Genomic DNA, 13,806 nt, shown 5'->3' on the forward strand with positions numbered 1-13,806 from the left:
TTATCTACAAGGATGCTGTGGGAGACGGTGTCAAATGCTTTACCAAAAATCAAGCTAAACCACATCTACTGCCCTACCATCATCTCTCCACCTAGTTACTTCCTCATAGAAGGCTATAAGGTTGGTCAAACATGACTTTCCCTTGGTAAAACCATGTTTTCCAGTCAGTGGGAATTTCTCCAGACTGCCAAGGCTTTTCAAATATGATGGACAGAGGCTTTGCAACTCTGTCAGCCAGTTCCTTCAGGAGCTGTAGATGAATCCCATCAAGTCCCATGGACTTGTGCACCTTCAGATAGTCACAAACCTGCTCTTATCCTACAGTGGGAAAATCTTTCTTTTCACAGTCCATGCCTTCACCTTCTCTAACTTGGGTGGTGTGACCATAGTCCTTGCCAGTGAAGACTGAGGCAAAGTAGTCATTGAGCACCTCAGCCTTCTCTGTGTCTTGCATGGCCAGGTCTCCATTTACCTTCTGAAGCAGACCCACAGTTTCCCTTGTCTTCCTCTTATTGCTGACATACCTGTAGAAACCTTTCTTGCCCTTAACATCCCATGCCAGGTCCAACTCTATCTGTGCTTCAGCCTTCCTTACCCAATCCCTTGCTTCTCTGACAACTTGCCTGTACTCCCCCCAGGATACCTGGCCCTGCTTCCACTCTGTTTACCTTGTTTTTACATGTAACTGTGTCCAGAAGCTCCTTGCTCATCCATATAGGCCTCATGGCTCTCCTGCCTGCCTTCCTCTTCATTGGGACACATAGCTCCTGGGCATGAAGGAAGTGATCCTTGAATATGGACCAGCTTTCCTGGGCTCCCCTTCCCTCCAGGACTGTGTCCCATGGTACCATACCAAACAGATCCTTGAAGAGACCAAAATCTGCCCTTTTGAAATCAAGGGTAGCGAGCTTGTTTCACTCCTTCCTTGCTGCCCTAAGGATACCAAATTCAAACAATGTCATGGTCACTACAGCCTAGTCTCCTATTAAGTTTTATATAATCAACAAGCCCATCTCTGTTGGTGAGAACAAGGTCCAGCACAGCACCTTTTCTTGTTGATTCCTCCACCATTTGGAGGAGGAAGTTGTCACCAAAGCACTCCAGGAACTTCCTGGATTGCTAGTGCTTTGCTGTGTTTCTCCAGCAGATATCAGGGTGGTTGAAATCCCCCATGAGAACTAGGGCCTGTGAGCATGAGGCTGCTCCTATCTGCCTGTAGATGCCTCATCCACTTGGTCATCCTGATCTTGTGGCCTGTAGCAGACCCCCACTATGACATCTCCTTCCCCTGTCTTCCCTTTAACCCTGACCCAGATTGTCTTCAATCCCTTTTTCTACATTTAGACCATGGTTCACTTCATGCAAACATCTGTGCAGTAGTATGTATTCTTTCTTTTAAATTACCATAACTGGCAGAATGCTCAAGCCTTGTATGCATTACGAGAATGAGTAAAAAATTCTGCAAGTGGCTCAATACTTCACAACATTATTATGAATGAATTTCACTGACTTCAGCCAAGGGTATTTTTGCAAGCAGTTCATAGAGCAGCCTTTGATTACATGAAGGAAATTAACCAAGTCAAGGTTGCTGTTTTGCAGCCATTCCTTCCTCTCTGCATAGCTCTGGAACACAGACCTCCCAAAACCATGAGGAAGAAAAAGAGGAAATGAATGCTCAGCCCAGTAAGGTTTTTCCACAAGAAAAACATCCATTGAAAGAAAAAAGCTAACTATAAATTTAAATACAGTTCAGGTATGACTTTAAAACATTTTAATTTCTTCCCTGTAATCAACACATCTTCCCACTTGCTTTCAGAAAGTTAAAGGAACTCAAGGGGCAATACTATCAGGACAAAGGAACTGCAAACCATTATGGAGCTATGCCAATGCAGAGGGAGCCCAAGGAGAAGCATACCTGGTGCTTATGACAGAATTTCAAGAGCAAAGATGCCATTACCTCTTTATGTACTCCCTAGCCCAGAAATGAAAAAAACTTCTACAGCATCCTGTGTAGCTATTCATAATTATAGCCTTAATGGGAAGTAGCTATTCCTGCTGAATAGTAGATGGATGAAAAAGGTGGATCTATAGGCTATTCCACCTGCTTTTCTCTAGGATCTCTCAAGTGAATTTGATAATTTCTGCCCAGATCTGAAAAGACAGAAGAATTACTAAGTTGAGGTAACTGACACATGGACTAATTCTGCTTATTATAGAAGTTCTATTTTTCATTGGCATATCTTTCACTCTTATTTCTCAATTTTTACTGTAAAGCTTCTTGACTAGAACAGGTAGAATTCTTCCAGTGGCATCAGTGTGTTATTTTTATTGCAGCAGATGGCTAAGACCTGGTAAAGAACAGCCATTGCCCAATTTAGAAGAGTATTTTGACTGACTTGCTAGACATTTGGTTAAAAAAGAAATGGCTCTAGAACAAAATGGACAAAAAATTGCTTCAAAATGTGAACAATTATTAACAAAGAGTAAGTGATGGAGTGAAAATTAAATATAATTTTCCCCTGCTCTCATACACATGCAATCATGAAGGTCTTAATTTTTTACCTTCTACACATTCCATTTCTCTACTCTCAGAAATACTGAAATTAATATCATATTAATAGTAAAAGGAAGTACTACATCCTCATCTCTTGCCTGTAGCATTCAGGCTCCCAAATACCTCCAAAATTTAATTGGAGTTAAGTATATAAATCCAGTGATCACTTGTGAAATACATACCTAAAATTATAAAGATGCTAATTAATATCCCAGCAAGGTATCTGTGAATTTATGAAATTGGCGCCTCAAGAGTAACTGTTTTGTGCAGTCTATACCCATAAACACAAACATCATTTCCTATCCAGAAGAGAGCTCTCATGATCCCAAAGCAAAAGCACCTTGTAGCATATACAGAAAATAAACCTTGCAGAACACAATTTAGTCCCTGTCTGTAGTCTGCAGTTCAAACTCCTTGGTTAAAAAACATTTGCCATGTTCTTAGTATAAGAAACTGACAGCAAAAAAAAGTTCTATACCTAGATGTAAAAAAAAAGATCTGTATCTGTGAAATTACAAATCAACACTAATGTCTAAAAGCTTACTAGCATATAAAAAGTCAATATTTGCATATTCTGAAGCATCTAGAGGTTTTCTGCCAATCTTTCTTTAAAAATCAAGGTCAACAAGTCTGATACAGTTAATTGAATTTCCCATCCATTTTTAATGGAAAATAGTTTCCACAAAGCTCTTTAATCACCTGTTTAGAAAATAAACTATTGCTGTAGTCTCCGTTTTTGGTAGAAATAAAAAGTAAGTTTTAAGTTTCAAATCAAATTAATGTAATTTGTGCTTATTAGAACTTACGCCTGACACACTTGACATTCTTTCATTGCATTCCCTGATGGAGCCATATCCCAACTGCACACCTCCCAGCTGAACATTTGCATTGCATCATGGAATATGTAGTCTAGGTGGGTAAACCAGATTTCATAAATGAAGCAACTAGGCAGTCGGATTACAGCTTCTGCATCATATGTTATTAAGTGCTGTTCATTGTTAAATCCAAGCGAGATTAATGTTTTCAACTGTAAATTGCCAAAAATGCCATTTTCAAACTAAAGTTCCAAAATAATTAATTTTTAAAAGATTAATTGTTCTAAAACGATACAAAGTCTCTCTCCATAAGAAAATATGGTATCAGCGTTATTTACTAGCTCTGATCCTTTATTGTATATTATTTTCATAATTTTTTACATAAGCAGTGTGGCTATAATTAGGGACAGAACCTTGCTCTGCGGCAACTGGGAGCATTACGTACTGCTTGCTAAAAATTAACCGGGACAGATGGCCAACACCACCCTTTTTACAGACCTTTTCGACACCACGGCAAATACAACACATTAATTGCGTTCAATTTACTCACCGCGGGTCGTGGCACGGAGCCCTTCACTTTGGGATACCAGAGCGGCAAGCTGGACCATCCGTGAAACGAGCCAGCCGCGTGGAACTCGCACCGGTGCTCTCAGGGACCAGCCCACGCACGACCAGCGAGGCAGCACACGCCAGCCACCCCACGGGGCAGGATCTCATCCCATAGGCCAATAGCCATAGCTACCGAAGTGCCTCTAATAAAAGGGGCGCGCCTCACGGGCTCAGCCACCCCGGCTTCTGCCTCAGAGGAGCAGCACCAAGACAACAACATGCCGGCTTCGCCCGTTTCAGCCCGCCTCTGAAGCAGGAGCTCCATGTGAGGCTGCCCGTGGGCACCTCCTACTTGTCGTCCAAGGCACCTCTGCCACCTCCCAGCAGCTCTCGACTCCTACGGAACTCCAGCAAAACGCGGGCATCGCTCTGCTTCCCCGGAAGAAGCGCTGGAAGCAGGCCAGCCCCCATATTTCCGCGGGTGAGAGCGGCTGCCTTAACCATTACTGTATTTTCCGACTGCGGGGCGCGGTTCTCCTCTCCAGCTTCCCGCCCCGCCACCTTTCCTAGCAGAGGTGACCGGGTTGAGGCCGTAGCGGCCCCACCCCCGCATTCCGTTCCTTACACGGTGCCAAAGAGGAGCGCCGCCAGCTACACCAGTTTTCCCACAAGGCGCGCGTGACATCAGCAGGGTGAAAGGGGCGGAAGGCGACACATCATCATAGCGCACCAGCCCCCACCAGCGCGAAGGAGCCTTCATCGGGCCGTTCTATTTATCTTTGTGACGCCGATTTGCATAAGGCTCCGCCCCCGCCGTGGGCGAGGCGGACGGTACCGCCCCCCGCGCTCATGTAAGGGAAGAGGGGGCGTGATCTGGAGTGGTTCGCGGCCGCTCGCTGCCTTCCTAGTGCTGTTTATAGGGTACAGCCACTTCCGCTATTCGCTTAGAAGCAGCGCGATCATGGCGGAGCGTGGTCAGCTCCCTACTCCCGCTAAGCGTTTCTGTTGCAGATCCGGCTATGGCTCAGGTTGCAGGTCGGGCCAGCGGGTAGGCAGCACTGGATTTGGTAGCGGGGCGCTCTGCGCTGGACCCTCCTCCGCAGCTGCTGCTGCAGCTGCTGCTGCTGCTGCCGCCGCCGCAGCAGCCCTGGGGCTGCTGCCGCTCGGCAAGACACAGAGCCCTGAGTCTTTGCTAGACATTGCGGCTCGCAAGGTGGCGGAGAAATGGCCTTTCCAGCGGGTGGAGGAGCGGTTCGAGCGGATCCCGGAGCCTGTGCAGCGCAGGATCGTCTACTGGTCCTTCCCCCGCGGCGAGAGGGAGATCTGCATGTACTCCTCTTTCAACACCGGCGCTGAGGACCTTGCAGCCGCCCCCGCGGGGGCCGCCACCGTGTCCGGTGGGGGCGCAGATGCCGCCGATGACGAGAACCGCCTTCCCTTCCGCAGGGGCATAGCTCTGCTAGACGGCGGCTGTGTCGATAACGTCTTGCAAGTCGGTGAGTTACAGGCCGGGGCAGCGCTGCGGAGCTGAACCATGGCCACCCAGACAGGGCGCCGCGGGTCTTTCCCCCCTGTGTGTCACCCGCCTGCCATCCGGGAACCTGCCTCTCCCTCCATGCACGGCCTCGGCGGTCGGAGCCACCCCGCCTACTTGGCGCGCCCTAGCAGTCCCTGGGGGCCCGACAACGCGGCCAGGGAGCTGTCCCCCGCGGCCTGGCCTGCACGAACCTTTCACTCCTAGGCTGTAATTCGGCACGGGCAGCTTCCTCCGTCAGTCTCCTACCCCTCACACCCAGAACACGGAATAACTCCTTCGCCCCGTTCTATAACATATCTACGGCCCTCGTCACCGGCAGTCGGCCAGGTCTCCGGCAGACGGGCCCGGCACGCTGCTCATGTCCCTTTCACTCCCGACGGGTCGTGCCTGCTCCCTGTAAACCAGAGCCTTTGGCTCTACTTCCTCCCAGCGCCCACCCTCAATAATCCAGGTCATCACCTTACCCTGAACCACAATAGCGAGGAGATACCTCCGCCGCTTCCCCCGTGATCGCTGCTGGAAATGAATCAGCAGAAGGCAGCCAGCGGGGGAAGAGGGCGGGATGCGCCGTGGCCCAGAATAAAAAAAAAAAAAAAAAAGAGGGCGCGAGATCTTAGGAGTGGGTGTGCGGCGAGGCGGGGGAGGAAACCCGCGAACAAAGGCATTTCTAGGGCAGGGGCGGCGGCGAGGCGGGGGGAGGGCACGACGGCAGTAAACTGCCGCAGCTCGGGTGTGGAGAGGCCCACGAATTACTTTGGGATGAGCTCTTGCGTGACAACGGCGAGATGAGGAGGAAAGCGCTGCTCTTCCTCCTCCTGGAACAATACTCCCTCTCTCCCTGCCGCCGCCCCCGCACTCGACGGCCACTGTCTGCCACTGCTCTTCACCCGCTGCGGGCTGACGTCCCTGATTAACTCTTCCGTTTAACGAGCTCTGAAGGTTTATATCCTCCGGCCCGTCGGGGGGCTGCTTGGGAGGAGACAAGCAGTCCCCCGTCGGGACGGTGGTGGCCCCGCGGGGAAGGGGTTTACAGCTTCCCCGGGAAATTCCGGGACGGGGGACGGTGCGCTTGCGCTTTGTGTGACCCTGGCGGGCTGGGCGCATCGCCGTGCGGCGGTGCCTTGCGGAGGAGGAGGCGGCGGCGACTGGGCACTTTGTTCTAATTTTTAAATTTGTGTTCTGTACAGTTTTCTGCCCGTCCTCCTTCCCACCGAAAGTGGAAACTAGACAAAAGAGACTTTTTTTTTTTTTTTCCTCACCGCCGGCTCGATAATCAGGGGGCAGGGCGGGACGTCGGCTCCGCGGGGTCGGTTCTTCTGTCCCGCCCTGTGCTGTGCCGGACCATCCCCCGGCGGTGGCTCAGCTGCGGCTGCTGCTCGCCTTTTGTTCGCAGCGCCTTATGGGGCTGAGCCGTGCCGAGCTGTGGCGGCGACCTCGGTCCTGCTGCTGCGGCTCGGGGCTGGAGGGTGCTGGGCTCCCCTTCGGCCTCGTCTGCAGCAGATTTCACTTAGCGAGCAGCCTGCAAACGTGCTTTCTGCTTTTTGAATGGAAGCTCCATTTCTGTTCTTGAGCTAAGTGCCCTTCCCTTCTGCCTTGGTGGAGTGGAATTTTTGGAAATTTCGAAAGTTTTTCTTAACTTCTTATAAGCTTTTTGGCTTTCTCTTTCCAGAGGTCTGAGGCACATCTGTGGTGTTCCTCAGGACTGGCGAAACCAGAACTAGGGTTTTTTTAGTTTGATTGGCAGTGCTAAGAGGTTTGATTTGTTTTTTTTCCCTTTTGCTTGCACTTGAGGAATGACAGGAGTGCACATAGGAGGATTTCTTGGCTGATTACATTTAAGTTAGGAATTCACTGTGAAAATAAAACCAAGGAGTGATAAATAAAAGATGAAATATTTTCTAGGATGCCCAGTATGGGCTTGGCTTTGCTTGTTTTCAGCAGTGGAATAGTTCTCAATGAGTAGTTGTGAAAGGAAAAAAAAAGTATGTTTTTGCATAACTTCAAAAGAGGAGTAATGTTGGCAAGAGTCAATGTGAAGAAAGAAAATATGTATAAATACAACTGAAGTGTTGACTGCTGCTCCTGGACCCCTTAACTGCATTCCAAATAAATGCTATATCTGTTGCTGAAAATACCTTTGGTTGGGTTTGTTTGTTTTTTTCAACCTTATGTGAGCCTCATTTGGAAGGCTGTGCAAAAATAGTAGTGGAAGCTGGTGATATGAAACATGTCAATTGTATTGTTATTAAGGGCACTGTCCAAATACCTCTTTAACAGGTATGACAGGCATGGGGCATTGTTCCTGCTGTATTTAGCATTGGTGCGGCCTTACCGTGAGTATTTTGAGAAGTTCTGGGCCCCACAATTTTAAAAGGACGTTCAGATCCTTGAAATGAATCACAGAATATGCCGAGTTGGAAGGGACCTATGAGGATCATCGAGTCCAACTCCTGTCCCTATGTAGGGCACCCCTAGAATCACACCATGTGCCTGAGAGCATCATCCAAATACTTCTTGAACTCAGGCAGGCTTGGTGCTGTGACCACTTCCCTGTGGAGCTTGTTCCAGTGCTCAACCAGCCTCTGGGTGAAAAACCTTTTCCTGATATCTAACCTAAACCTCCCCTAATTCAGCTTCCTGCCACTTCCCTGAGTCCTGTCATTGGTCACAGGAGTGAAGAGATCAGTACCTGCCCCATCTCCTCCCCTTGTGAGGAAGCTATAGACTGCAAGGAGGTCACCCCTTAGCCTCCTCTAAGCTGAATAATCCAAGTGACCTCAGCTGCTCCTCATAAGTCATCCCTTCCAGACCCTTCACCATCCTCATGGCTCTCCTTTAGATGCTCTCCAATAGCTTGATGTCTTTTTTTATATTGTGGTGCATCCAGAGGAGGGCAACAAAGCTGGTGAAAGGGCTGGAAGGCACATCCTATGAGGAGCAGCTAACGACTTTGGGGTTGTCTAGAGAAAAGGTGTTTGAGGGGCAACTTCATTGTTCTCTACACCTTCCTAAGGAGGGGAAGTGGAGAGGGAGGTGCTGATCTCCCTGGGATCCAGGGACAGGATGTGTGGGAGTGGTTCCAAGCTGCGTTAGGGGAGGTTTAGATAGGACATAAGGAAGCATTTCTTTACCAAAAGGGTGGTTAAACACTGGAACAGGCTTCCTAGAGGGATGGCTGATGCCCCAAGCCTGTCGGTGCCTTAAAAAGAGGTTAAAAAAAATCCTAAAATAAAAATAGAATAAAAATCCTAAATAAAAGGAAGATAATGCATTAGTGATATGCACAAATATTCATAATAATCAAGTAAACTTGTCCACTAGCCTACTTAGAAGTTGAATTCTGTTGTTCTAGCATAATAATTAGCATCACTTAATTTTGAAATATTTTTCACCAAAGAAGTTGGCTTAAAAATTACATTTGCATCTAACTTAAAAAGAAAAAAAAAAGCTATAGAATATCAATGTTTCAATCAGACATAAAGGATGCCTTATCCTGGAGAAACTGATTTGTTACAGCCTTGACAAGTGGTCTGTGCAGTGGGTGGGGAACTGGCTGACAGACCGTACCCAGAGTGTGATAGTAAATAGTTCCTCCTCAAGCTGACAACCAGTCACAAGTGGGGTCCCCCAGGGATCAATATTGGGCCCTATGCTGTTCAACATCTTCATAAGTGATCTGGATGTTGGGATTGAGAGCACCCTGATGAAGTTTGCTGACAACACCAAGATGAGTGGAGAGGTTGATACTCCAGAAGGGAGAGCTACCCTCCAGGATGACCTAGACAGGCTGGAGGAGTGGGCTAGCAGTAACCTTATGAAGTTCAACGGAGAGTAATGTAAGGTCTTTCACCTGGAAACGCATAACCCAGGAATGCAGTTCAGACTTGGATTCACCTGGCTGGAGAGCAATGGAAAGGGACCTGGAGGTCTTGGTGGATAACAGGCTCAACATGAGTGAACAGTGTGTTGCAGCAGCAAAGAAGGCCAACAGGATGCTGAGTTGCATCAACAAGGGCATCACCAACAGAGATAAAGAAGTCATTATCCTGCTCTACTCAGGCCCTTGTCAGACCACACCTCCAGGACTGGAGGACCTGCCATATGAGGAGAGGCTGAGAAAATTTGGTTTGTTCAGCCTTGAGAAAAGAAGGTTTCAGGGAGACCTTATTACAATATTACATTACTTAAAGGGTGGCTACCAAGAAGATGGAGACTCCCTATTTACAAGGAGTCACATGGAAAAGACATGGAGTAATGGGCACAAGTTGATCCTGGGAAGATGGGACACAAAGTAATTTTTTTGTCATGAGAACAGTCAAACATTGGCATAGTCTCCCAAGGGAAGTGATAGATTCCCCCACATTGGACAGTTTTAAGTCTCAGCTTGACAGGGTGCTGAGCTATCTCATATAAACTATAGTAGTGCCTAGAAAGGTTGGACCAGATGATTCTTGAGGTCCCTTCCAACCTGGCATTCTATGATTCTATGATTTTCTTTTTAATTAAAAAAAAAAAAAAGCATGCAGGCTCCTAAAGCCAACCTTTTCAACTGTATAAAACAGCCTTTCTACTACACGTTTTTAATTTATTTCAAACCAAGTAATTTTAGTAAAAGTTACAGTCTAAACATGAAAGCACTTTGAGTAAATACAACAGTCTGGAAGGAAAATTAGAAATTGACTGTTTCACTTGGCCAAATTGGTGAATATGCTTGGAGTGAGCAGTTTTAGATGGTGAAGTGTGTATTGGTTTCTGAGGTTAGCCCTGAATTAGTATAAGTATTGTATTGTCCTTACAGCTGTGGCTGTCAAGGTTAGGAAGAAGTGTGAATGCAGCTATTCTAGGAGAAGGAAAAAAAAATATCACAAAACAAACCCCATTCCTCTGCCAGTATTACTCTTCTTGCTTTGGAAAGATGGAGACTGCCTTTGCTGTAGTGCTATAAAGCTCAGCTTTGCTGCTGTAGCTGTGTCCACATTAGAAGTACTTGGAGTGTTTTTTATATGTCATATAAGTACTCCTAGAGTATTCTCGTCTATCTGTAATTTGAGGTTAGCTTGTCTTTGCTGCATAGACCCTGCTTGCTCATACATATTTTCCTTTAAGGTGCTTTAGTCATTTCCACGGCAGTATAAGTCTTTGTAATTGCGTTAGTCATACCTCTTAGGTATGAATGGCAAGGGAGTGAGTTGGAGGGAAGAAACTCCTAGGGAAGGAGAATAATGTCAATAATTAATCGACTGGCAGTTAACCACAGCTCTAGAATTTAGTGTTAATATTGTGAGCTAGAAACTGCTTTGTCTGTGGAAGAGGGTTCAGCCGAACAGCACCATCACTGTGGAGCTGCAGACTCGTTTTTCTGAAGCCCTTTGGTGAACTGTGATCAGAAGGATGTAACCAAAATACTTTTTAAAGAAAAATAATTAAAAAAAAATCTCAAGTGTAAAATAATGGTTGGAGCTCCCTAGATGTTTCTTTAGTTGTTTGTGGGGGTTTTTTTGTGAAGTTAAAGACTTTTTTTTTTTTCCCCAATTTCATTTAAATGAGAGGTATTTATCTTCTGACTTAGAGGTGCTTTTATCATCTATTGTAGGTGACTGTTTTCAAAACCAGAATAAGCCATTTTCTCACCAGGAAGAGAAAGCTTTACAAGACCATGTTGCTACACATAATTCCGGTGGAATGTGATACCTATATGTATTGTAATTGGCAAATTTCAGATATTTTTTATGGATGATAACTGTAGTTAATATTTTTAAGGTCTCTAGCCATCTTTGCTCAAAATAATGTGAAATTATAGAGCAAGTAAAACAAATATAATTTCTCATCTTTCAAGGCTTAATTGTTTGAGAGTCAACAGTATCACATGAAACACCTTTCTGTTGATAAAACAACACCAGGTATTTTATTAGCAAAGGTGGCACAAATGTTTTTGTGTTTTGAATTGAAATGCACCTTTTAGCAGACAGTGATCTTCACTGATGCATGCAATACATATCTATTTTTTGATGAAACCTGTAGGACACATGAATTTAGTACAAATTTTTATTTAATGCAAGTAATACTAAATTATCTGACTAAGGTTGTTATTTGTGGAGATAGAAGCACTGTACTTTGCATTACCTTTTTGGTGTCCTGTGATACCAAATTGTCCTGGTGTGTGCAGTGACCTTTTTCTAAGGGGAGAGAAGGTTGTGTTAAACTCTGCCTGTTTGAGGAGGACAAGAAGTTAATTTGCTGACATGCCAAAGAAACAAGCATGGTTTCTTCAGCAGTCAGCCTGATGTTGGGATTTCATTAGGAATGCATGACTAAGACAAGTAATCCAGAATTTGTTCATACAATGTTATGGTAGGGGAATAAACAAACGTCTGACTTCTTGCTGTTTTTTTTTTACTTAGTTCCAAGACTGCTAGAGTCTTGTGAAAATATCTTCAGTGATTCCAGTTTCAATTTGCTGTAAGAAATAACTACCAATATTTCTAAATTCCAGGACAGAAAAAAGTAAACAATTTTTTAAATATTTCTTCATAAAAGGGAGACATCTGAATAGATTCTAGTTTCCTTGTTAGATTTGGAATGCAATGCATTAAGGAATGCACAAGCTATTTTCAGTGTGTATGCATGTGTACTCTGATGTGAAAAAAAGTCATTAGCTGGAAAATTTGCTACTATTAAAAGAAGAGTTCGCTCAAGGAAAAAAAAAATCAGTAAAAGAAAAATTGGCTTCATCCTGCCTCAAACCAGGACATTCCACCCCTTATTCCATACCATACATTACATATAGGCTCTGTACTTTACCAATTGTCAAATTAAGGATTCTCCCCCAGAGTCAGATTACCTTGAGGTACACATTGTACTTTACCATCCTCCATCATCACACACCAGGTATGTCCAGGTCCCTGAGCAAAAGCAACACCCCGGACAGGTTTACCTTTGCGTGAAGCAAGATAGACCCAAACACTTTTACCCAGCAGGTTCCTTTTGCATACCACAGGGACTTTATCCCCATCTGCAGTGTGTAAAAGGTCTGACTGAGCAGGACCAGCCCGATTGATGGATCCCCTGGTATTAACTAACCAGGTGGCCTTTGCCAAATTTTTGACCCAGTTTTTGAAAGCTTCACCACCCATTGCTTTCAAGGGTAGCTTTTAACAGACCATTGTACCTTTCAACTTTCCCTGAAGCTTGTGCATAGTACGGGATGTACCCTGGCGGGTCTGAGGCAGTCAATTTGCCAAGTTTCCCATACCTGTACTTTGACCACCTCCTCTCATACCAGAAAGATTTCAACCGTTTTGCCTGCTTGATTGCGTTGCACGTCTCACAGTCGTGGATAACCTGCACAGTAGCATCCATGGTTAAGTCCACCCCTCGGTCACAAGCCCATTTGTATGTTGCATCTCTGCCCTGATGACCTGAAGTGTCATGGGCCCATCACATTAAAGAAGTTCTTCCTCATGTTGAAGTGGAACTTCCTGTGCTCGAATCTGAACTCATTGCCCCTCGTCCTATCACAGGGCACAAGCGAAAAGAGGTTGTTCCTGCTTTCTTGATGCCCAGCCCTCATATATTTGTAGACATTAATTAGATCTCCTCTCAGTCTTCTCCTCTCTAGACTAAAAAGCCCCAAGTCTCTTAGCCTTTCCTTTTAAGACAGGTGTTTCAGTCCCTTAATCATCCTCGTAGCCCTCTTTTGGACTTTCTCATGTAGTCCCTGTCCCTCTTGAATTCGGGAACCCAGAACTGGACACAATACTCCAAGTGAGGTCAGACTAGGGCTGAGTAGAGGGGGAGGAGAACCTCCCTTGATCTGCTGGGTGCACTCCTCCTAATGCATCCCAGGATAACATTGACCTTGGCCACAAGGGCACATTGTTGTCCCATGGATAACTTGTTGTCTACCAGGACTCCAAAGGTCCTTCTCCACAGTGCTGCTAGCCTGTACTGGTGCATGTTGTTGTTCCTTCCCAGGTGCAGGGCTCTGCACTTGTCGAACCTCACAAGGTTCCCCTTTATCCAGCTCTCCAGTCTCTCCAAATCTTGATGAATGGCTGCACAGCCTTCAGGTGAATCAGCCATTCCTCCCAGCTTTGTGTCATCAGCAAACATGCTGAGAAGACAGTCTGTCCCATCATTGAGGTCGTTGATAAAGATGTTGAACAGGACTGGACCCAGCACTGATCCCTGGGGGACTCCACTAGTTACAGGTCTCCAGCTAGACTCTGCACCATTGATCTTTGGGCTCTATTGTGTAGTCAGTTCTTAATCCATCTCATTGTCCATTCTTCTATCCCACATTTCCTGAGCTTGCTCACAAGGATGTTATCGGAGACTGTGTCAAAAGCCTT

At 45.9% G+C, this 13,806-nt stretch overlaps 1 protein-coding gene across 1 annotated transcript in view; it reads left to right on the top strand.

Annotated features, from left to right (window-relative positions):
- The first annotated feature begins 4,795 nt into the window (after positions 1-4,795).
- LOC127395158 (zinc finger SWIM domain-containing protein 6) overlaps positions 4,796-13,806 on the top strand; it is a 210,948-nt gene continuing 201,937 nt past the window's right edge. Inside the window, exon 1 of the mRNA XM_051641640.1 lies at positions 4,796-5,414. Coding sequence (XP_051497600.1) covers positions 4,880-5,414 — 535 coding nt within the window. The 5' untranslated portion in view covers positions 4,796-4,879. The remainder of the gene's footprint in view (positions 5,415-13,806) is intronic.

The sequence above is a fragment of the Apus apus genome, chromosome W, assembly GCF_020740795.1.
Source record: "Apus apus isolate bApuApu2 chromosome W, bApuApu2.pri.cur, whole genome shotgun sequence".
NCBI lineage: Eukaryota > Metazoa > Chordata > Aves > Apodiformes > Apodidae > Apus > Apus apus.